The following is a 25,783-nucleotide window of genomic DNA, read 5'->3' on the forward strand; positions in this document are numbered from 1 at the left end:
GCATTAGAGGCTTTCGCCTTAATATGTTAGTGCTAATACCTGAAAGCGCTCCTGACTTTCTTAAGGGACTCGGGGTTGCATTCCCGCCTATAATCTAAGTTTTCAGTGCGCGCCCTCTGTCTCTGTGACATAGTGGTCGCTGGACACTTAGAAAACTCATTTCCTTTCCACTCTTTTTCCTTTTTTCCCCTTTGTTCCCCTCCCCAAGTGTAGGGTAGCCAACTGGGCATCGCCTGGTTAACCTCCCTGCCTTTCCGTCCTTTTCTCTCTCTCTCTCTCCTGCTACAACACGCAAGGTAGCTGCTCAAATAAAACAGACAGCATCCAATGTATAGGCACCGGTATTCTTTTTATTTCTCTCTTTTTCCAGTAGTCTGGTGGGCACACCCCAAGTGCCTTGATCTGCTGCGCTGCGTCTTTGCCGCTTCTCTGAAAACAAAGACGAGAACTTCTCGGACTGAAATGCTCGCTCCGCAGGTCGTCTCCGGTCAGTTCCTCCTCGCCTCCCCGATGATGCGCAGGATGTGCAGGAAGAGGTTGATGATGTCCAGGTACAGCTCGATGGTGGCCAGGATGTACTCCTCGGGCGACACGCGGTGCATCAGCATGTGCGTGTCGAAGATGATGAAGAACGAGAAGAGCACCGCTCCTCCCAGCGACAGCACGAATTCCAGGTGACTCGACGTGAGGAAGAACTGAAGCAGACTCCCCATCAACAGGACCATCAGGAAGGCGTACAACCTGCACGCACAGAAAAAGAATGCAAGGAGCACAGTAAGGAAAGAGATCTTCAACAAAGTGTTATCACAGTTCCAGTACACTGTAGCCCAGCAAAAGACGAGGACACAAGAGACGAGAGTCGAACACCACGAGCGCTAACTTCCAACAAATTTTATTCTCCTGAAGCATCACATTTATACGCCAGAAAACAGGAATCACACGTGCCAACAGTATCAGTTCCTTAAAAAAACGAGCTCTTTATCTGAGAGGAGAATGGAAGGTGTGCTTACACACGTGCATCCTGACCTATTTATATTGCCACGTATCATTGTAGCGTCCGTTCGTTCGCGCAAGGCCGCAGAAAAGGGGTGTTATCATTTTTGTTCGTGACGCGAGAATCGACCGGACTAATCTCGATTGTTCACAGCCATGAACAGCTGCATCTACGTGTTTCTAGATTACTCTAGATGATCTCGACCTGTTATCTTGAAGTTTCCTTGCCGGCTTTAAATTGAACGATGCCGCGAGCAGCGGGCATTCGTAGTTCGACAATTGACGAGCACGCTTGTTGCTTACGCCGCCACTGAGTGATTCAGTTCTTTTGCGGGTGCAAGTCAGCCCTAATAAAGAGCTTCGTTTGCAAGTATTTCTGGTGTCTTCCTGACCGCTGGACTGCCGTCACTACAACGTGACAATATTTTCAGCTTCAATGACTTCGCGCGTTACCCTTTCCCTGCTTTTTCCTATTACCACACTTTTTCTTGTTACCACACTTTTATCAAAGAAAGGCATACAGGTTTTTCACTTGCATGCGGGAATGTCATCAACCAGCGATCCACCTTGCCCGTTTCTGATGTTGCAAGTGTCGCAATAGGAAAAAGCAGGGAAAGGGTAACGCGCGAAATCATTGAAGCTGAAAAGATAAATAGGTCAGGATGCGCGTGTGTAAGCACACCTTCCATTCTCCTCTCAGATAAAGAGCTCGCTTTTCTAAGGAATTGATACTGTTGGCACAAGTAATTTCTGTTTTCTGGCGTATAAATGAGATGCTTCAGGATAATAAAATTTGTTGGAAGGTAGCGCTCGTGGTGTTCGTCTCTCGTGTCCTCGTCTTTTGCTGCGCTACACTGTACTAGAACTATGTATCAACAAGCCCAAAAAGCCACGCTACTGTTATAACAGATATTTTTAACGATTCGTCAAGCAGCTGTGGGCCCAACATATACTGCTTGCAAGGGTGGAAGAGTGGGCCAGTTGGTAGTTCATCTTGGGGAAAGCACAGCGCACTCCTGAGACAAGGATGAAGAAAGACAAGACGATATAACGCTGACTTCAACTGATTATTTTATTGTAGAGTGGCATATATATAAGTTCGAAAAGTGGGCGGGAAGACATGGGTAACAACTGCTGAGTTTGCACGCAACGAAAAGATAATATACTAAAGTTGAAAAGACAGATGATGGCAACAAAAGGCGAAAACAAAACATGATAAAAGAAACATGTGGAACGGCGATTAAAAGGATGATGCTTAAAAGGATGGCGTGAATAGGCAGTGTGCTGTGTTTTCCCCAAGATATGTGCGAGGGTATTACATAGGGGGGGGGGGGGGTGATACAAGCATAAAAATATGGTACAGGCACTTGAAACAAAATACACGTAATAATTATTTACGTGTATTTTGTTTCAAGTGCCTGTGCCATATTTTTATGCTTGTATCACCCCCCCCCCCCCTATGTAATACCCTCACACGAGGGCCCTTAGGAGTATTGTAAATATATAATTATTACGTAACAACTGGCTGCTTCACCATGACAATGCGCCAACTCCCCCATCGCCCGTTGTTCAACATTTCCTGACTTCCTGAGTTGTAAGTTGTACATGACCGTGGGACCTCCCCCCCAATGTGGAGAGGGAAGCCTTGAGGCGCCCTGACCTAGGGGCCTGCATGGATCTCTCTCTGCACCTCTGTAAATGGTGGAGCAGCACTAGGGTGAGGCAGTTCTGCCGCAGGTTGAGTGCACGTGGCTTGGGCAGGCCCCACAGGCAGCTGAGATGGTGCGCCTTGTTGCACCAGAAGGTGGTCAACCATGGTTGACCACCTTCTGGCTATTTAACAAGTCTACTCTCCTTGAATCTGAGCATTACTTCTTTTTCTCGCTTTCAGGGCATACAGGAAAGTGAGTATGCTGTACATTTACCGTCACAGTCGACATGATGGTTCAGCACTACTACCATTGGAGGAATGACCATGGGCAGCTCATTTGGCTAGGCCAAAGAACTATGGTTTGGTTTGGTTTATAGGGTTTAACGTCCCAAAGCGACTAGGCTATGAGGGACGCCGTAGTGAAGGGCTCCGGAAATTTCCACCACCTGGGGTTCTTTAATGTGCACTGACATCACACAGCACAGGGGCCTCTAGAGTGTTCGCCTCCATTGAAATTTGGCCGCCGCGGCCGGGATCGAACCCGCGTCTTTCGGGCCAGCAGCCGAGCGCCGTAACCACTGAGCCACTGCGGCGTGCCCAAAGAATTATGGTTGTACTTCAGCAGTCATGCAGGTTTTGAATGCAAAGCCGAACTTGGATTTTTTGTGTATACAGAGCCCAGGACAATACTAGAGGTAAATGTCAGAGGGAGGTATAATGTGCAGGTTTCTTCGCTGCCTTAGCAGCTCTCTGCTTATTATGGGACTTTAAAGTATTCCACTGGCACGAAGGTGGAAGGAAACAATCGTTGAAAAAAATACTCCACAAATGGCGCTCAAAAGCTAGTGTGGGCTTACAGTTACTGGAACATCGCCAGAAGATTCAACTCTAAAGTTGGTCCCAGATTTTGAAAACAGGATCCCCAGCAGACGTTTCTGTCATACCAAGTCTTTACAAGGACAGGTGAAAGTAACCTGTCTGGCTTGTCTGGCGTAGCACAGTGAAATACCTTCGAGTGTGCGACAGTTTCATGCATGTGCTATGTCAATACGTCTTTCTGGAGCTCAACCAGGAGTTTTAAATGAAGGGCTGGAATTAATGGACCCTAACTAACCCGCTATGGAGCTGAACAAGGAGACAGGAAAGGAAACTGAAGACTAGTCCTGCCCACAGGCTGTTAAGCACCACTATAATTAGATTTATATTTGTATTTGTTGCCTCATAAATTGTTGGTCCTCTTTGCGAACTGCCCTGTATGCCACCTTATTATTCCAGATAGATACACAGTCCAGATAGATACACAGATAGATGTTCATCTGCGATTCATCCCCTTTAAATTGGAAGATAAAGTTCATTCATTCATTCAGATATGGCATCACCAAAACTGGTTACTCTCCACGAGGCCAGCCCTTACCAATTGGAAGTAGGAGAAACCAAGAAGAGAGGAGCATACCAGAAATGTTGAGGTAGAAAATAGGAAAGCTAAAAATTGGCAAGGAGGATAAAAAAAAAGCTGACTGCGGATCGGCTGCTGCCTACAAAAAGGAAGGGCAAAACCAGTGTGCTGCCTTAACAGAGGGGCCTAAAACATCCCAGCATTCAGTTCTGACCCAGCCACCAGGATTCTTCTTTTCTAGGACACGTCCAAACACTGCACACAGCTATGCATGGGTGGGCCAAGCCATGTGTTCAGCACCACGCAATTGCAAATCAATGACCTGCACAAGGAGTACCATGTGCAGAATGTGCTGCCCTTCCGAGGCAACCTACTGCACTGTGATTGTCTCCCCAAACAATGGTTGGTTGGTTATTGGGGTTTAATGTCCCAAAGCAACTCAGGCTATGAGGGACGTTGTAGAGGAGGGCTCTGGAAATTTGAACCACCTGGGGTTCTTTAACGTGCACTGACATCGCACAGTACGTGGGCCTCTAGAATTTCTCCTCCAAAGAAATTCAACCACCGCGGCCGGGATCGAACCCGAGTCTTTTGGGTCAGCAGCCGAGCGCCGTAACCACTGAGCCACTGCGGCAGGTCCCAAACGGAAAGCATTGTTTTAGAAAGCACTCAAACAATGCTTTCTGAATATCACGGCAGCATAAGCTATTGGGGGATATATCATAAAAGAGACTACTGTTCATGTATTTCTTCAAACATCACGAGCCAACCACCACCATCATCATCATCATCAGCCTGACTGCGCCCACTGCAGGGCAAAAGGCCTCTCCCATGTCTCCCCAATTAACCCTGTCCTTTGCCAGTTGCGGCCACCCTATCCCTGCTGCCATTTCTGCTTGCCCAGAAATGGCAATTAAGATTGCCATGACATGACGGACCACACGTTTATTGCACACGCTCATGTTTAAAATCCGCCCACCTAACTTTCTGCCGCCCCCTGCTACGCTTGCCTTCTCTTGGAATCCATTCCGTTACCCTTAAGGACCAGCGGTTATATTGCCTTCGCATTACATGCCCTGCCCAAGCCCATTTCTTCCTCTTGATTTCAACTAGGGTATCATTAACGCGCCTTTGTGCCCTCACCCACTCCGCCCGCTTCCGATCTCTTAACGTTATGCCTGTCATTTTTTTTTTCCACAGCTCACTGACATTGCTGACATAGCCCATGACATTACTCAATCAGAACTTCAGCTCAAAGAAATGAAACCATATTTTCTCACAATTTTCTATGACTGCATAAAAAAAAAGCAATTTTCATCTGTGTCTTTTTAGCTGCTGCAATGCCTCACAATAGTGAAATTTTATAAATTTCTACTGCCTATTTCACTCCCATTTCTTTGCCACGAGAAAGATGAAGAACCAAGTGTAAAGAAAAAAGTAGAGAAATCGAAAATTTTTACGAATAAGTCATTTTATTTACTCTGTCCCCCCCCCAAGCTGATGCAAACATAAAAAAAAAACTCTTACGACGATCCTTGGTGTATTGTCTGAATGGATTAACACTTTGTATTGCTCGTGAATCTGTTGTAGCTCCGCTCTAAGTGTATGATGGGATAGCGTAGTGGTTTTATTCCCAAATATGCAAACTGGGTCATTCTCTGCTTTGCTTTCACAGATCGCTGGGATCCTCATACCACAAATGGCACTGTGGTGCAGTGGTTAAGTGATGTGCCACTACCCTGCGACGGCGGGTACTTCCACTGGTGAGGCTTGCGATGTACGGGCAGCCAATACTAGGTGCTCAAGGGTGCGATAGTGGCTCAAGCATTCGCATCATCCTCAGTGGGGCAGACGGTCGTTTGTAACAACCAGATTTCTGCCCATCGCATATGACGCACTCCGGCCAGTGCACTTCACGAATTCCCATCAACTGGGATTGCATCATGGAGATTCTACTGTAGTAACATCACCAATCACGAAGAGCTAGAGCTGCCACAAAAGCAAAAGTTCACAAATGAAAAATAAAAAATACTGTGCAGTTACACAAGATGCCAGATGCAACAGCCGCAGATACGGACTCCCATCAAGTGCTTATAGAAGCCATTGTATTGTATCAAGGCTGCCTTTTTGCCAACTACTTCCCCCACTACTTCACTGTAGTATTCTTCAAAGATATCCTGGAGAGTGCGAAAAAAGCCCCCCTCCCACCTATGCAGCCGTGTATGCAATAAACGCCGTTCTATAGGTGGCGATGTGTGTATTGTATGGCCTAGGGATTGGTCTCTAACGGACCAAGATACGGCTGAGTAAAAAGAGGCCACTCTTGCTAACATGCAAGTTAACACGATGTCAGCCACTTGGGTTGTGAACATCGAGCAGCGAGCCATGGAGGGTTAACAAGGTGATGGTTCGGGCTAGTGGGTATGTGTTATGTTCTATAGCACAGCAAAAACTCAGGGCACACCTGTTTCTTTGCTACGATGAAACAACACTGCAAGTGTTTAAGGATATACAACTGCTACCCAACTGTAGTGGAAAGAGTGTCTTGCACACTGTCAACTTTAGCAGAAATGAAGCCTCACATTGTCTATCATGCATACAACTGAGATTATGTGTCAATAAACTGGTCACAAGCCAAGGATAGCTTAACTAGGGAATGTTGTTAGGCTGCAGCATCTACACTGTATGCAAATAATGTGAGAGGGAGGAGCACGACCAACTGGTAGGGCTGGATAAATTATGTCTACCCTGTCCATAATACTCGTCCTCACAGTCTGCTGGCACTAAAGGAGAAGCCTAAATAAGGTGTAAGCAGCTACTAGAGACTTTGCACAAGGTAAAAAAAAGCCAAGCAGACACCCTCCACACTTGGTGCTTTCCACCGACTGCTCAGTTTTGGCCAATTACGAAAATACAACAATTTACCTCACATCAACCATGATGATTGCTTTTCATGCCTGACAATAGTCTGTTGCAAAACCAAAAGTTGCATAAGAAATGTACAGGCATGACTACATTTCCCACTGCCTAGCTGCGAGTGCTGCTTAAGCACCAAAAATTGTGACGAGCACATAATATCACTGTGACATTCATAACCATGAGAATAATGGCTGAAATCAGTATGGACTGGCTAAGAAGCAGACAGGCCTTGACGTCACCGGGATGAAAAACACTTGTAACAAGCATAAGGAAACCACCGACAAAAACGAGAACGCAAGAAGAGGAATTAGACAGGGCAGCGCTGGTTTTTGCACTGTTTGATACACACCAACTAGCCCGCATGGTTCCCTCTAGCAGAAAGGCAGACTCGTGCACCATGAATGAACAATGCGAGTTTTTTTTTTTCTTACATCCCACAAGACATTTCATGGGGTATGCTGTATGTATATCCCAGAAGCCTTCATTGCAAGCAGAAAAACGAGAAAAAGACTCCCTCAGACAAACACCATCATTTGTATATGCCCCTACGTGTACACTGTCAGCAATAAGCTATAAATAAACACTGGCTATTGAGCGTAATGAGCTGTGCAGTGACAGGATGCATCGCTATACCATTTGCCATGCTGGCGTAACACATATATAAATGCACTCATCAGCGCAAGCACAGTCAGAGGGGGCCTTTGTATACGCGTGCGTTGCAGTCCTCATCGTGTGCATGCTGAGTACAGCGAGAAGTGAACAAGTGTTACACACTGATCTGTACCTTAGGGGTCCCAACAATACTTTATTTAACAGAATTCGAATATGCAGCCCAACAGTTACTGACCAAAGAAGAGACGATAACAGCTAATGTTTGACGACATGCCATCTGACTGATCATTAATTAAATTCACGTCGAAAGAAAGAAAAATGGCAACACCTAACAAAGGTCAGGGCTAAATTGCAAAACACGCTTTCAATCCCAAATAGAAACCTTGTTCACTAAAACAGAAAGTCCAACAAATGGAGCTGATGTAGATCATCATTCCAGGCATTTTGGGTACACATGCAGTGAAATGTTTGGAACGTAATACCAGCAACAAGATTTAATTTCATGATCATCTTTGCAGTAAGGTTAATGAATTATTCGCGAACGCTAAAATCTTACTCCATTTTTTTTACAAGCACATGCATTTCTTGCTTTAAATTTTGAATGTGGCTGGCCACAAAACGGATACATCAAACTCCCCAGTACCAAGCGGTGCCTGCACGGACAGCAGGCGGCAGGCTCCACTGCACTACATAAGAGGCAAGCGGTGCTGTGGCAAGGTTTCTGTTTATGACCTAAAACCTCATATTTTAACTCCAACCTATGGCCGGCTTTCCTATTTCCCTTTCTGTTGACAGGAAATTACGATGACGATAACAATAATATCCATGGTGCCATATGACAATGACTGCATCCAATACGTGACACAGTGAGTCACACACGTGTGTGCCTCGAAGCACTCATGACGACCTATGTGAAACCGAAGCTTATGACCTCAAGAATCAGTCTCTGGCTTTCCGAATCATCTAGAACCTCACAGATAATAAGGCCCAAAGGCTACCCGCACTACGCTATCTCATCGCAGAGAAGAGCCAGGCAGGCAGGAACCGCAGCATCACTCACTCACCCTGCACCCCAGGTGGAGAAATCCCGCTTGCTCTGGAATGTGTAGAGTGTGAGGCCGCCAGTCACGCCCATCGTCAGGAGGAAGGCCTGCAGCACGGCCATCTGGTCGTAGAAGGACACTGCAGGCAATGCAGGGATGGGATTATCCCTTAGTTTGGTTTGGTTTATTGGGGTGTAACGTCCCAAAGCGACTCAGGCTATGAGAGACGCCGTAGTGAAGGGCTCCGGAAATTTCGACCACCTGGGGTTTTTTAACGTGCACTGACATCGCACAGCACACGGGCCTCTAGAATTTCGCCTTCATCGAAATTCGGCCTCCGCGGCGGGGATCGAAACCGCGTCTTTCGGGTCAGCAGCCGAGCACCGTAACCACTGAGCCACCGCGGCGGGCCCGGAGATTCTCCATTAGGCAAGGGAAAAGAGAAAAGGAGCACAGGGGAAAAAAAAAGAAGAGTACTTTCTGGAAGCTGGCGGACATATGCCGGCCTGTGAGGAGCTCCACAGTCAGGTCCTGAACGTGGTGTGCAGTTATTAAGGCCTTTAATGCCCCATCGTTGTTGACAGAAGGTTGTCAGCAGAGGTGTCACACTTTTTCTATGCAGACCAGAAAAAAAAATCTGCGTGCACGATGGGATTCGAACCACCATCCTTCCGTTCCACAGCCGAGCATGCTAATGGCTACGCTACCTCCTGCCAATGCATATGTAGTTCCCCTTGTCTAGGGCGCTGGACAGTGTTCGCAGAAAGGCGTCGAATCAGACGGATGCCTCCCAGACGCCCTCCAGTGACTCTAGCATTTAAGATTCACAAACAATTGTGTACTAAATTAACAGATTAACCACACATCAGTGACACAAGCAGCAACACTGCGCCAAAGGCTTTCACCTCACCGTACTTCAGGTCAGCAAAGTGCCCCCCCCTCCCCCCAGGATTTTTTCCATCCCGAGTATATGCTCATGCACCAAGGCGGCAATCAGCTGGCTCGCTTGTCCCTGTCTCCAGATGACTGAAAGAATTTCAAGCTGTGAAGGAAAGAGCCGGGAAAGGCTGAAAGAGCTTCAAGCCACGAAGAGAAGAGTCATAGAGAGCCCGATGGTCTTGTGATTGTTGCAAACTGCACCCCGCTTCTGAAGCACTCGCGAGTGCCGATATCTGACCTGTAAAGTCTAGTGCGATTTGAAGGTCATCATGTTCGTTCTGGCTGCAACTGACCAAGAAACTTTTTCTAGCGTGACAGTCACTTAGTTCGCAACAAACATGCCAGTGCAGGATAGAGGAATCCTTCTGATAGCTAAGCTCATGTATTTGTTGCAGCTTTCTTGAGAAAATAAACCACGCTCAAGGAGCTTAATCCAAGGGGTTAAGCCTGAAGTGATCACCTTTAAATCGCGTTATACTGTACAGATATCTGCGCCTGCTTACGCATCGCGCCTCGTTCATGCACAGACCAGCTCTGGCATACACCTGTGCGCATAGACGCTCCCCGTATACGCCTAAGAAGTATCCTTTCAGTTGCAGCTTAAGCAGCCACCATCATCATCATCAGCCTGTCTACTCTCACTGCAGGGCAAAGGCCTTTCCCATGTCTTTCCAATTAACCCTGTCCTTCACCAGTTGCGGCCACCGTATCACCGCAAACTTCTTGATCTCATCCGCCCACCTGACTTTCTGCAGTCGCCTGCTACGCTTGCCTTCTCTTGTAATCCACTCCGTTACCCTTGATAAGGACTAGCAGTTATCTTGCCTTCGCCTTACATGCCCTGCCCAAGCCCACTTCTTCCTCTTGACTTCGACCAGGATGTCAGTAACCCACGTTCGTTCTCTCACCCACTCCGCCCTCTTCCGATCTCTTAACGTTACACCTATCATTTTTCCTTCCATAGCTCGCTGCTATCCATAGTAGCCAATACCAGTTAAATCTAATCTCACATACAGCATGACAGTCATGGGAGCTCTGAATATTGGACCAATCACAGTGCGAGACTTTCAAACATGAGCCCTAGAAGGAGTTTCACACAACACATACAGTGAAAAAGCTCTAGTTTGTAGTGGATAGCCTAGCAAAAAATGTTGCTGTGTAGTTAAATTGTATTATGTTACATCCTACGCCATAATATCAACATAGCTTCTATGGCTGCATTCCTCTGCAGTGCTATTATACAACGCATTCAGTGCCAAACACTGCAAGCCACCAGCCCAGTGATGTAAGTTGGAATAGTCCTTGAAAGAAGTCATTAGAGAATGAAAAAAAAAAAAAAGACATTATTATATTTAGAGTCTTGCTATGAAGTCCTCCTGTGCTCCTGTTGTATATGTATATAGAAACCTGCATAATGCCCTCCAAAAGAAGACCACTAGACTTACAACCAATTCACACTTTGCACGAGGAAAGTGCTGCTAATATTTGTCCAGTAAAACATGTGTTCATTCAATGATTCACAAGGGCACCTACTGCATTGGCAAGCTCCATTTGAACCACGAGGTTTCGAATCGACATGGAAAAATTTTATGATCTCAGTAACCGCATTCGCCTCCCTACCCTTGACATGCTACCCTTGACTGTACACTCTCAGCCCTTACTAAGCATCAACCCAAAGATGAAGCTGCCGCCACATCTTTACTCGCCAAAATGCACTATGCGCAAAAATCTTTAGATTACACAGTGTTCACACTTCTGCTGTTCAGGAAGAAATGCCACGCTGGTATATTGCTCAGGATGGCTGCCTAGCTATGGAAACTTTTCCTCGATACTTACATCATGTGACACTTACATTATTCAAGTTGCAATATCACCACACTGCAGGTGTTATATCCTTTCCGTCACATGAACACATTATTTACATGTTCTCCTTTCATCCAAACTGCAGAAGACTGGAATGGCCTTGTGAACAAAACTGTTATGTCGGAAGCCTTGAGAAGTTCAAAGAATTGGTAATAAATACTCTCACATAAAAAGTTTAAAATTTTATTTTTAAGTTCCAGGTTGCTTATATGCTTCCACTGCTTTTTCTCTGAGTGCAATGAATGAATACTTTTTTTTTTTAACCTCAGCATTTGCAAGTTTTCATTGATGTTTTGTATTGTCACTTGATTCTGTCATCACCCTGGTATAGTTTACTCCTTTTCTTTGCATATCTCTGCACACTAGAAAATGTATTTATGATTCAAATCTGTCTTTTCACACCCGTCCCTCTTGTAATAACTCTTCCATGGCCCTCTAGGCATCCAAAATGAATACGCACAAATATGACCATTCTTTCCCTATTATTATATTCTATCCTTACGATCTGCCACGAGCCAACTGGCAACACATGGCATCATTTCATCCAATGACAAATGCCAAAGCAAGTAAAAACGGAACAAAGCTTGACAATAGACTGTTATAATCATAGCCCAACATGTTAGAGGAAAAAATGTGCTGCATTCTTGAAGTCATCACAGACCCAGCAGGCATAATCACTAAAACCCTGACATTTAAAAAGAACGATGATTATGACATGCACATTTTGTTTCATGCAGGCGTAAATATATCACAATGAAAATTCAATCTTTTTTCACTACACTGAACAGTGGAAAGTTCATATGCTTCATAGAAATTCTTTTGCATGACAATGCTTGAGTTTGTTGCTGTTCAGAAAATCTTAACAAATTTCATGCACAGAAGTGAACTAAAAATCAAGAAACCAGGGTTAGCACAGCCCTTCTGCGACAAGTACATGTGGTCGCTTTGTGCGGAGCATCCCAACCAATAGGCTCGCAAGGAAAATGATGTCTAGACAGAGACGCCCTAGAGGATGCAAAGGATGGCAAAGGACGGCCGCTCCATATCTCAAACGTCCTAATTTAGAAGGTCAGTAATGTTGCAGGTCTCTTGCAATAGCTTCAGTGCTTTCAGATTCCTTAAATGCACTGATCTTAAGCTTGTGGAAGATGCAGCAAATTCTCTTTCCAACCTAAATCCTGCATTTACCTGCTTGCAGTGAACACACATGTTTAGTGCCACCAAGATCACTCGAAGCTAAAAACACAGCACATTACAATTTTTCCCACTGTACTATGGTCCTCATCAACGTGTCAAATACTCACCAACAACTGCCACAGTGAAGGCTTGCACAAAGGTCTGAAAAAAGAAAAGCAGAAGAGGAGCCATTTACAGACAACAAGCAACAGTTTTGAGGTCTAAAACATATTACAGTGTGGCAGCCTTTTCACTGCAATGAATTTCTGCCCGAGCTCGTCTCGGGTGCCAGTGTGGCAACGTACACAGGTCCTTCGAATTGAAACAAGCCCTGGAAGTGGTTCGTGTTCGGCCGTAGAAAATAAATCAAGCACAGAAGACTCCAACTGAACAGCCCTCTTTAGCACGAATACCTACCCTAGAAGCAGATATCCAAGGAATTTCAAGCCTGATGAATAATTAACCTCCCCTCAAGCTCCAACCTTCCCTTATCTATTCCCCCTATGCACCCTATTCTTGGGAGGGCTGGGCCAATCCTTCTGAAGCACTCCACCCAATACTGAGGCCACTGATCGTTGCCCATTTCGCCCATGTGTCAGGTGATATGGGCTCTGACTTTCAGACCTGAGATGGTGATCCGGACCAGGGTTGGGAAATAAAACGTTTTGTCTCTCTCTCCCTCAAGTTTCACCTTACACAAGGTTATGCTTCCAACAGACAAAAGTACAGTCATGGCTAAGCATTTAAAGAGCACCTGAGTGCTGTCTGCCAAGCAAAGGAAACGATATTTTAAAGCAGTTTATGGGCTGCACAGAAAACACTTGTGCAGTAGTGCTCTACACAAGCATGCTTATGACAGTGCATCAGCCTGCAACTAAAAATTTGCCAACTTGCAGCTGGAGAGAGAGCCCACTGCCGTCCCATGACTCCTAACATGCTGGCCTCGTTCGACAACCTTGGTCTTCTGAAAGTTGCTCACTCGCCTTTCAGCCAATCATTGTGCATACGATGCCTCACATGAGTTCACAGTTACATTTACATGCATGTCATGTTTTTATCAAGCTGCGATGCCAGTCTGTAGTCTTTGTAGCTAGAGCACACAGACAGGAAAGGGCTAGCACATCTTCTGCATCGGATTAGGCTGTTAGAGTATCGAATGAAGTTTCAAATGAACCCTTTCAGGTGCCATTTTTTGTTTTGACAGAAATGAATTATTTTTTCACCTAAGTAGTATATCCAGGCCTCAAGGAAGGGAATTTGTTAGTTTTCGCACATGAAAGACCAGCACGTCAGTTCTTACAACGATGTGGAGAATTCCGTACAAAGTGCCAGATTTGTCACAAATAGTACCATCGAAATGTTCTCGTGTGTCAGGTAAGCACCCTAGGGATCGTGGAATCACTTTGTGTTTCAAAGATGCGCATTACGCTTGAAATTGAGCAAAAATCATCGATGTTTTCACTCACGGCAAAATCTGTCTGCACAAAAACGGCGGACAAAGTACTACCTAGCTCACCCTTATGTGAAATATTATTTACTGCGTTCGCTACATGGTACAAAAAAACCAACATATTTGCAACAAGAAGGGTGCTCAATTTGACTGAAATGATGAAATCACTGTTAAGTGCTCCAATTACTCAGAAAAAGATGCAAGTTTTCCGCTTACGAAATTGTGTACAAAGCGCCTGAAAGGGCTAAGCATAGCAATGCCACATCAGTGTCGGTGGGTACTTATCTACTTATCTACCCCGTGTGGCAGATTAAGTATTAAAGGAGGCTACCCCAAGAGCTGAAGTAGGTGAAGAAGCACCGGAATGCCAGCACAGCAGGCCAGTTAGTGGAGACAGCTGTCAACACTGTTGCTTTCATCATTGTGACTTGCAACTGTCAAGCCTCTAGCTCAATAATCACCTTGATCACTACACAGATTATGATGCTTTCTCAGTAATGTACACACCTCGTTGTGAGATGCAAGACAATTCATCCAGGTTCTTGACAAAACCCTGTTAGTTTACACTAAACTCTCAGCAAATGCTTGGCCACGGCTTTGCATCAGCAACATTTTCACCACTTTCAAGCTCAGAATATAAAGCATTAACCTGAAAAAGGCCGTGCAAGGAAGATGTCTAGACTGTTGGTGTCTTTCTCTAAGAAACTGATGTCTGTGCTCTCACAGGACCTCCACATACTTCGTGAGCATTTTGTCTTGTTGCTGGTCCGTCAATGTCCTTGCCTCACTTAGTGCTTTTAACACTTTCCCGCGGCCTGTGAGGAACCCAAAACATCTGGCCGGCTGCACATTTGTATCCCTAAGAGCTCTAATTGCCAGGAATATCAAGGGGCTCTTCTCAACGACCTTCTTCGTCACAATGGCTTGCACTCCATCCTGAACTGGAACACACCTTTTGCATGTGCTTTGCACTTCTTCACAATTTGTTCAACTGTCTGATGAATGCCCACATTCTTGAGCAGTGCAGAATTCTTAGAGTCCCCTTCATGAACTTTCAACTAGAGTCGCCTTCATGAACTTTCAACAGTCCAGTAATTCCTGTAGCTGAAGACTGCGTCAAACAAAGAATAAATTTTGCCATTAACTTTCGTGTAATAGTTTCCAAGCCTGTTGTCACATAGAGAAACACAGGTATGGATGTCTGGTAGTTCATTAGGAAAGGCCTCAGTGTGGCAGATATATTCAGAGCAAAGTTCAGCTTAGACAATACTAATGTGTGGCCACTGAATTCAGCAGTATTTTCCACAGACATTTGAGTAGGCTCACGTCATTGTTCCTTGTGGACTCTTCAAAACTCTGCACACTGATCAAGAGCCGCACAGACCTTTTGATGACAGCCACATTGTTAGCACAGTGATGGGCCTCATATTTCAGAGGGAATATTGCTTACCAACTACTGAAAGACTACGCCTCCTTGCATGGGGCATCGTCAAACAGTGCACTCAGGTTAGACAAAAGGATGATGGATCTCCAATCGGCAGCTGTGATACCTGCCAGTGTGCAGGCCACAAGTAAAACAGACAAGACAGCAGACCTGACAGTTTTCCTGGCAGTGAGCTTACCACATATTGAAGGACTTCGGGTTAACATTAGGTACACCCACTGATATCTGGAGTATAGTGAACTAGAATACTCTCTAGTGGCGCGAGCGGCGAGGCGCAGGCAAGCCATTTTCCAACAGACGCCACCAGATGGCGCCACCGCAACTTTTCCTAGGCACGGGAATTCGCGGAGTGTTGAAAAGTTCGTCTGTTATCTTGCGTTTTTCAGCTCGTTTACTAATTATAATCGCTAATTTATTCTTTCTTGCTGTTCTCCACCTGTTAGTTACAATGACTAGCCTTCTTAAGGATTAAAACGCGTGTCCGAAAACCTCGTAATTAAGCGAGGATACAACGTTCCTACTGTCGCGTCGTTGACTAAACTCCAACTTCCAGAGTGATTTTCTGGCGCGAAACGCCATCGCAGAATACCAAGCGGTCAGCATCACATGCGGAGCAGATTATTTGCGCGACCATTACTGTGGTTTGAAGATCAAAACCCGAAAGCAATGCCATTTAGAGTGTGTACCCACCGTCATTTATTCCTCACCCCCTTTCAGAAGTAAACCGTTTAAGCTAAATTTGATGCTGCGTTTTGAGCTCATATATGGTTTAGAGAAGTCAACGCGCTTGTAAATATGATCTATTTACCGCTATGATGTGAGTTTTGGTGGTGTTGTTGATTTAGTAATAATTATTAAATTGATGTATGTACACATGAACACCAAATGAAGCTTTTATTTTCAACTGACTTCAGTGCAGAAATGATAACAAAAAAAAATCTTGTTTGCGAAAATCCACAACTTCCCTGCCATTGACTTGTTCAGCACCTATTCAATTTAAGGTGCTTTGAAGCGCGGTATGTGAGGTAGCGAAAAACGGGACAAGGTACCGAGAAAGACGCACACAACACAGGCGCTAAGTCAACGCGGCGCTTTGACACGGTATGTGAGTTAGCGCAAAACGGGACAAGGACGCACACAACATAGACGCCTGCTGTCGCTGGCTCCGTTAATGCTCTTCGTGAAGAAATGCAGACGAGTTGTGAGGTAAAATGCAGTTATTTCTGCAGCTATGGTTTGAGCGTGCTCAGGGCATCCAAGCAACGAACTTTCGCGCGACATAACCAGCAATTTAAAAGGTTAGCCTGCTGTCGCTTGATGCCACAACAACGGAAGAATGGTCAGGCACAGCTTTTGTGAGCAGTGCGTCGGCTGCGTTCAAGTTTCCGGCATCGAGAAATATGTCAATCAGTTTCTCCCTCCCAGAGCAAGTGTCCTGCTCACCAGCATCTGCATTCAAGAGTGAACTTAGAACAGCGGGCTCGCAGTTTCCTCTTGACACAGAGTGCGCAAGAGCAATGAATTGCTGAAGTGTAGGATGAGTACTGCATCCTGATGACTGCCTGACGATGCCAAAAAGATGTTCCACGGGGTCTTGGCTCACCCTGCTTGTCATTATATACTTGACTACTTCAACAGCGATAATGTAGTAGTGTTACACGCAGTCCAGTTACTGCGGACTGACTTAGAAAGCTCCGCTGCCCATTTGTGTGGCGTTCGCACTCTGACAGAAACGACAGAAAAGAATTCAACTTCTCGGCTTATGCAGAGGAGGCAATGCTTCAGCTGGAAAGCGTGATGTCATGACTTGAATAACATCATGAATGAATGGTCCTGCAAGAGCAATCTTACAATGAGATGCATGTACAGCTAAGAACCATTCAAAGTGTTACGTTAATACCAGATTTAGCTAAACAACAAAGTGGCAGTGGTTTAATCATGGTTCAACCGAGATAGATGAGCGATAGCTCGGTTTTGCGTGGTTTTCATTTGTTTTTGGATTCTACTCGTTGAGACCTTTTAAACGATATTAGTTGCTGCTGTATCGCGAATTTGTTTTAGTCATAATTATCTAACGGAGCTTAATTAGGACCTGCAATTAGCGCACTTCAATCGTACTCGAAATAAGCTATCCATCGATATATGTCTTGAAACTGCAGCATGATGTTCAATATCGAATCACAAGTAACTTTTTATTGGCAGCTAATTAAGACTTAAATTTACCCAATGCAATGATACTCAACCGAAGCTATCCGACATATATTGGTGCGGCAAACAACGATGCTTTTGGCGCGCCAGGATAGCCGGTGCGGCAACCTGGCGCAAAACAGTGGGAATCAGTTCTTCTTATCGCCAGAGCTTCGTCAAATTTCCTGTCATTGGTGCAACAAAGTTCCTGCTCACTGCTATCACTACTTAGCAGCAAGATACGAACGCTGAAGCGAAATTATCTGCGTAACAGCGCGCGCGCAAAGCGAGCTAAACCACACACCGCATTGCCATGTCCTGCCAACGCGCGCGCCGGAGGCTAGGAAAAGGCGCAGCAGCGCCCCTGCCGGCCGTCAGTGTCAATTCGCTTCACCCGAGCTGGCCCCAGCAGCCGCCGGTCGCGCCACTAGAAAGTATTCTAGTTCACTATAATCTGGAGAGTCTTCACCTGTGGCAACACTTCTAGTGCACATAGCGGTTTCTCTTCAGTGTCCTCGGCTGCTGAGTGCCACACGAAAAGAGATGCACCGTGTCTATTGGCTGCCTTGTGTGGAGAGTCATAAAATGTGATGCACACATCCACTTGCTTGTCTTGAAGGCAGCTGTCAGTAAACTCGTCGAAAAGCCCTACGTCTCGCTGGAGTGATGATAGCAAAAGGTTTCTTCACAGCACAAAGAATTCTTTCCGCAATCAGTAGTCTGGCGAACATGCATCCAAACAACTTGCCTGCTTCTGAGGATGACCAGTAGGAGCAGCTGGTTGTGATGACTGTCAGTGTACACAGAACTTCCGTGTAAGACACTAACTTGTGTTCCTTGCACACAGTGTCGATGTCAGATGACCACGATAGAGGAGTATCGATACGTCGCTCGCTTGTGCCAACAATACAAATAGCCATGCACTGAACCTGCCACTGCTCTCTTCATAAGCGCCCTGTGGTGAAAGTTCCTCGCTCTTAATGTAGACAGTTCTGTGGCAAGCAAATCAAAGCGTTTGTCACATGGTATCTGTTTTGCTCAACACAGATTAGTAAACCCACTTACTATAAAATTTACGCTTTCTGGGAATTCTTTCACATTTCATGACGACTGCAGCCACATACAAGTAACTACGTGAAAGCTCAGCAGTGCAGACAATTCTGCACGTTGTAAGCTCCAAATGTCAGTATGCGTACGATGCAAGACCAGCAAGGCCACAACAATCTAGCAGCTGGAACTAACATCACCAGGACAGGAACGCACAGAACAGTGATGAGCTCCATGTGGCCAGCCATCTAATGCTCATGTGCTAAACCTAATTAATTTTCGAGAAATAGTTTTAAACACTAAATATCAATATGATCACCAAAGAAATTAATGAGGTACAAGTTTTTCTTACCATAAAACAAGATTTGCGTTTCTTCACCAAGAGGTTGAGGGATTTTCATGTGTTTAAGAAATCAGGCATTTTCAAAACTTTGAAAATGACATTTTCTACAACCAGGCATTTTAGAGGATTTTCAGGAGAAACTAGATTTCTAGGACTACAAAAAAGATAACTAGGTCAATGTTCAGAAAATAAAGTGAAGCCCACCCATAATGCTGCCAAAGGCTCAACACTGTAGAGTGAGAATTAAATGGTCTATACAAGGTAAATGGTAGCATACCAGTTGATACTACTTTGTAACACTATGCATCAGTGAGAACATGGGAGGTTTCCCATGCTTTCTTCACAAAAGAGAAGAATTTCCTATCCTGAAATCAGTTTCTGCTGTGACAAGCACAGGATACTGCATTGTCTGCATTGACTGCATTGCGCTAAATAATGACATGGTTTACATGCAGTTTTTACCAGTACCATCACAACAAGTGCAAAATATTATTATTGGAAACAGTAGTGCCAGGAGAGATGGCAAGCTACTTGGGCTCGCTTGCACGAAGCAAACATAGCTCCCAGTCTATTCTTATTTGCGGTCTAAACCCTCTCTTGGTTTCGAGGAAAGGAAAGGCACACCTGTGTGCACGTTTCCTTTTCTTTCCTGATGTGCAAGGTGTTCAGATGCCAGGAAGTCAGTTTTTTCTCACACTGAGCTGTCTCCCTGCAAAGTGAGCCAGTTATATGCCTTTCCTTTTTTCAAATCAAAACATGGTTTAGACAGCAAAGAAGGCTAGACTAAGAACTAGAGTGTCTTGTTTGCTTCATGCAAGTGGGCCCTGGATCATGTACAGTCTTTGTCAAAAGTAACCAGCCTGCATGGTTTGCTTCTAGCTTGTATAGTGGAGCCCTTGTGTTATTCCTAAGGATCAAAACGTGTTGGAAGGTAAGAAGACCCCCAACCCTTACCTTTAACGACCATTTCAGCTTCAGGGAAGCAGTAAGGGCTCCACTGTACGAGCTAGAAGCAAACCATGCAGCCTGGTTACTTTTGACAAAGACTGTACATGCATCTGGAAGCAACACTAGTGAAATAAACATCAGGAGTATGAGGATGACAACGAAAGTATGCATGTGACACTGACACCTTGCTCACTGAAATGATCTTGACGTGCTTTATAACTTTAAAACGCAAGCGACTCTGAGTTGTGACTTTCAACACACAACTCTGGAATGTCGTAATCCCAGATAAAAGTATCATACACACACAGGCTCCCTTCTTCGGCTGCAAGAGAACCCATCCAAATTTTCGAATTAACAGCAAAGTAGAAACCTGGCCGTCTGAGTAAGCAGAAATAGCTAACACCGCCACAGCATGGACACCCTTAACTGCCACCCCTGAAACACGGGTGTTACACACCGTTCCCATATCGCTGGCTGCGTGCAATTAGGGGCACCACAGGTCAAAGTGACACTTACAAAGGCTGTGAGGAGAACGTAGTTTGTGGGCGTCTCCCGCCTCTTGACCATCAGGGCCAGGAGGAGGACCATGGACATGATGAACGCTCCCATCACCATCCATTGGCTACGACAAGGAACAGACACATCAGGCAAGATGATAAGAGGCGGTAAATTGGCAGCACACTCTAAACATGAATACTAACTTTATGCAGTTATCAATGGGATGAGGGTCTTAAACATGGCAACAGAGGTCTTTAAGCTAGCAAATAGAGAAGATTGAAACCTCGGTACAACCTCCGAAAATGCTAGAGCTTCGCATGCTCTGAAAACGGAATTTGTTTCCGTTGCCAACCGTACGGATTCCGTATTTTTAGTGATGGTAATCTATGCCAGAGCATGGGCACAATATCCTGCTCTTAAAAGGGGGCGTTCTTAGGATATCTTACTCCCTTGTTACTCCTACATAGGCTAATTTGTGTTTAGTGCACAGCAATGCAGAGCTACGAATATGCATGGGCTCCTTTGTTTACTGGTTTTACTTATTTCACAATTCAGCGCGTAAGAAATGGGCACTATTTTTCTAGCTCTCAATTCAGGCACAAATCAGGTTATCGAATAAAACTTTGCTTCATTCAGGTTTCTTCAAGTCAGTTTTTTTCAGCAGAAATGTTTCACTGTTAGCATCCGTGTTTGTGCATGACCTAATATAATTGTCTATTTTTGCTAAGATTTTTCACAAACATGCAAGAAATGACAGGGTACACCAACAAACTGGGTAGCAAGATCACCCATTTTTTTTCCTCAATCAATGCAATCATTCCATCGCAGTCATTAACATCCCCATGCGCAGGACTTACACACTGCACAAACATTTCTCTCACATTGCAGCACAGTGACCACTCCAAACGCACTACAGCACTACAAGTATGCTCTCGTGGGTAGCATCTGATAAATCACTGATAAACAGCATTAAGAAAGCTCGAAATTAACAATTACATGAAGCATAACTCTAACATAAGCTCGAGACAATAGCTATTACCTGTGTTGTGCCTTAAGTGTTGTGTGCCGGCAAATTACATTTTCAGGCAGAAAACAGGTTCAATCCAGTTGTGTAGTAAAGTGCTCGGGATGCAAGAATCAACTGAAACAGCTAGGTTTTACTTAACAATGACGAACCCTAAATCTGCAGCGCATTATAGACCGTGTACATTCCCAGGCATGTAGCTGTTCTCTAGACTATGCCCTTCAAGAAGCTCAGAAAAAGAACATACGATATCTTGTCTTTAGGTCTACTGCCCTTATCTAGGTGTTGAACCAGCTGTGAGTCATCTCATGTTTCATATGGCATGGCAATGCCTGCAGGTGAAAGAAGTTCCACAATAAATATCCCAGCAGCGGAATGCTTGAACCATGTTTTGCAAAAAGAAAAAAAAGAGAGAGGAAAAAAAAAATGGTCTGATTGCAGAACTAGCAGAGTTTTGTTAATTTCCAGCCTTTGTTACAAAGGTGCAACCAAGAGCAGACATGAAGAATGGCTCAGGGACAAATTGATGAAAAGGTCATCAGTACTTGTTTCTATTATGACAAGTGTTTTGTTATGGATTTTCTGTACAATCTGGTTTCCAGCGCCTGACATTTTTGTCCTTTGTGTCTTGCTTGTATGCACACATGGCTTCTCTGCCACACAAGTATAAGCCTGTAATCTGATATACCACCCATGTGCTGCAATGCATGAAAACCCGTGTTGTAATGCTTTTGCCCCATGATGCTGAAGAGATGTTTACTATGACTAGTTCTTGGTGTCACACTGAACTAGCCCTCCAAATTGCCTCCAGTTAGGGAACTCTAATCTACAATCTCAACTGCCTGCTTTTGCTTCTTACAGATAAAAACATGAAATGAGGATTTAGTGAACAGCGCTGCATAAACAGTGCCTACATGTTTGCTTACATGCCACATGATTACACATGCCATCTCCGGGTCAAACTTTAACTAGATTACTATCGATGACTAAATAATCTCTGACTGCAATGGGAACAAGAAGCTGTAACATGTCGTTCTCCTTGAGGGTAAAGTTCATGGCATATGCAACATCCAGCTGAAGAAGTTCCCATAAGATTGAAGTGTCATTTGTGTGACACTGATTGGAACAAAGCAAGCCGAAAAAAAACACATCCTCACTGCTTTTTTTCTCTTCGATCTTGCCTTAATCACTAACATTTATGCACTCATCAAGCACTTTGGCATGCATGTTAAATGTTGTGGGCAAACACTAGTGCTCAAACAGGCTCCAATACAACTAAAGTGCAGACCTTTGAATAACATGTTTTCAGCCTGTATAACAACGGCCATTAGAAGACTAATACCCGTGCCACACGCGCACAAGAAATGACAGTAAATGCTTAAGGCCTTAAATTTGTTAATGCCATTATTTTCGGAGTTGGTGCTACACGTCCACATTTAATGCCATTATCGAAAGCGATGATGACGATAACGCTTGTAAGGTAGTCAAAAGTTTCATCTGAATATAAACATGCCTAATGAGCACAATATAACGCAAATGTTGTTCAAATGTAATGTAAACACGATTTTCCAGAAAATGCGGCTTTTCTTGCTTTAGAAGTCGAAAAAGTAGCCATAAACTCGCATGTCAGCACTTAAGTCGAGAGTACCTGTCAATAAGGCTGGTTAAAATGGCGCTCTTCGCATCGAAAATGCGGTATTAATGCCTAATCTGACTGAAAGTTAAGAATTAACCATTTCCTACTGGTTAGGAAGTTTTTCCTAACAAAGCTGCATGCTTTTCTGCGTGTGGAATGGGAACGAGAGTACACATTGCACGGGCGAATGAGTTGTGGCGAACTCAGTAGGTCGCGAATGGCAGTAAGGATAATGCCATTAAATTTATGCGTGTGGCACCGCACGAATGCCATTAAAACTTAAGGCAGTAAGCACTTAATGGCATTAAATCTGTCCGTGTGGCACGGGTATAACATACCTAGACTGTGATGATGTAATTAAGCCACACATCATTCCTAATAGCTAAACAATCACATATAATATGCAAGACGTTTAACAACAAAGGCAACAAACGGATCTTTTCTGGGGTTCAAAGCTTCTGACAAAATTTCTGCCGCAGTATTAAGTTTTCTGACCTTTTGTGCCTAACTGCACAGCCAAGTAGAATTTAGTTTCAGCACTAATAGATTTTGAGCATCTCACTTTTGTCAACAACTGGGCCAATTTCTGCATGGACATGTGTGTTCAATGTCATAAACTATGTGCCATTTAGATTATCGCCCACTGCTTGCGGAAGAAGAAAATGTCAGCCTTGCTTTCTGTCATTTCAGACATTCCGCGAACGGTGTTATTGCTATCAGTCTGCACCTGATGCACTCAATGTATACACGACAGTTTAGCAGGTGCTTCTCGTGACGTCTATGCTGGGTCATGTCAAGCTCCACCTACAACTGTGCATTCCAGTTTTCGTACTGGTTTTTTATTTCATTTCTGCTTGAAACTTGTTTTTTTTTTTTCCATTATTTTGAAAAACGCATTACTGAAATAAGAGACCAATGTCTGAGAACTAATATGCAGTTAACGTAAAATGCCCAAAATCCTCATAGTTGCCATTTAAATGTCCAATATCATTTAGCTCGGGCACTTAGTGCCTCATGTTTTCTTGAATAAATGCAACGACATCAAACGTTAACAATTAACCCAGTGCAAGATAATATGCAGAAGGTGAGAGTAGTGCGTTTGGTTCACAGCATGACAGGCAGATGGCACCGCAATTATGGCCTCATGATCATCATCAGTATAGAGGCGTACAAGTAAAAATATGGTAGCTCAAGGCAGTGTGCTTCTAGGACTGCGTCGGCACCTACAGTACATATCTCAACAGTGACCTTAAAGAATGGTCCTCATCTCATTTCTCAGTACAGGATGGAAGAAGTTGACTAGTGTGATGTTTCTATACTCTGCCATGAAACAACGTAGAGCGGAATGCGCTGCGTCACAGCGGAGAAAAAAATTTCCCACTGCTCGAGTCTCCTTGACACGACAACCTAGCAGCCATTTCAGATGGCTTGTTACAAATGTGTGCAAGAGGTATTCATTCTTCGACACAACAGAACCTTGGCCCACTCAGGCTACGGATTTGACTACACAAGCAATGACTCATGAAACTTCCTGCCCACATTCCCAGAAAACATTACAGCTTGTTTCCCAAAATAATCAATGCTTACAGTATACATGGCATGCTTTTAGAAGTACCTAAATGAGTGACAACACCACTGTGTTTACGACATCCTTTTCAATTCCCTACTGTGTGCGTGTGTGTGTGTGTGGACTACGTGTCGTTTGTGACGTATCACGTGCATGTGATGATCCCTTACTAATCGCTGCATTTCATATGAGGGATTTCACAAGCATTCATGCAGTTAAGACATCACCAGTTCAACAACAACAACAACAACAAAAACACGGAATGCTCCGAGGTCAATTGCACCCGGGGCGGGACGGAAAAACATCGCGCATGGCGCATACTTTTGGCTGATGTAGAGCTTGACAGCTGGCGTGAACATCCCGAAGGCCGCAATCACCGTAGTCGCCAGCAGCTGGGCGCTCAGGATCCCGTACACTTTACGCAGGAAACCTGCGCATGCAATGGGAAGAGCAGGCGAGGCGAGGGCGGCGTCAGTTCGCGTAACGTTTCGAAACTACGAGAACCACAAGCACACTGCATAGGAACGTTCGATGGACCCAACCCATATACTTTCGAAGCCCTGTTGCGCGTGCAAAGGCACTCACCTAGGCGGACGTAGACGTTGGCTTTGGACACGTTGTTGTTGTAGCAAAAGTCGTCCAGAATCGAGGACTGGCCTGCTCTGTCGTCCATGCTGATCTTGACATCACCCATGGTCGCGAAACAAACAGTCCCGTTGGTCACTTTCTCAAGCGTCGAGAGCTCTCGGTGCGACTCGCAGCCGCGTTACATACAAGCTTGCATATAAGCCTAACGCAATGGACACCTCAACGACAGCGATAAGAGTGTCGATGATCGCGGAATCTGTAGCAGGAAACACCACAGCGGCTGCGGACAGCGCGAGCACTGCAAATGCTGCAAGGCAGCAAGTTCCGCAAACGAGCGCAAAGCGCAACCAGCGCTGTCTGTCTGCTTGAAAGCCAAAACAAGCCGATGCCGCAGCCGGCAAAAGTCGCCTTGTAGGAACAATGTTTATACTTGAGTATATCTGTAACTAAAAGATAGAA

General features: G+C 44.8%; 1 protein-coding gene across 1 annotated transcript; it reads right to left on the reverse strand.

Annotated features, from left to right (window-relative positions):
* Nucleotides 1-330: 330 nt before the first annotated feature.
* On the reverse strand, nt 331-25,783 carry LOC149337017 (protein lifeguard 4-like). The gene is made up of 6 exons (XM_089553235.1): nt 25,322-25,783; nt 25,058-25,166; nt 20,528-20,633; nt 12,721-12,754; nt 8,636-8,753; nt 331-741 (listed from the first exon to the last, which is right to left on the reverse strand). Exons 1-6 carry the CDS (start codon nt 25,428-25,430, stop codon nt 489-491), a joined length of 729 nt encoding a protein of 242 aa, XP_089409361.1. The 5' UTR covers nt 25,431-25,783; the 3' UTR covers nt 331-488.

Source organism: Amblyomma mixtum, chromosome 7 (genome assembly GCF_055824585.1).
Source record: "Amblyomma mixtum isolate Tamu chromosome 7, ASM5582458v1, whole genome shotgun sequence".
Classification (NCBI taxonomy): domain Eukaryota; kingdom Metazoa; phylum Arthropoda; class Arachnida; order Ixodida; family Ixodidae; genus Amblyomma; species Amblyomma mixtum.

What these genes read in the sequence shown, in the direction of transcription:
- LOC149337017 (XM_089553235.1), bottom strand. Translation starts at nt 25,430, where the DNA reads ATGGGTGATGTCAAGATCAGCATGGACGACAGAGCAGGCCAGTCCTCG. An exon ending in ACGTTCTCCTCACAGCCTTT is followed by an intron (nt 12,755 to 20,527) that starts GTAAGTGTCACT and finishes TTCTTTTTTCAG; the next exon opens with ACCTTTGTGCAAGCCTTCAC. An exon ending in TTCTCCACCTGGGGTGCAGG is followed by an intron (nt 742 to 8,635) that starts GTGAGTGAGTGA and finishes CTGTGCGTGCAG; the next exon opens with GTTGTACGCCTTCCTGATGG.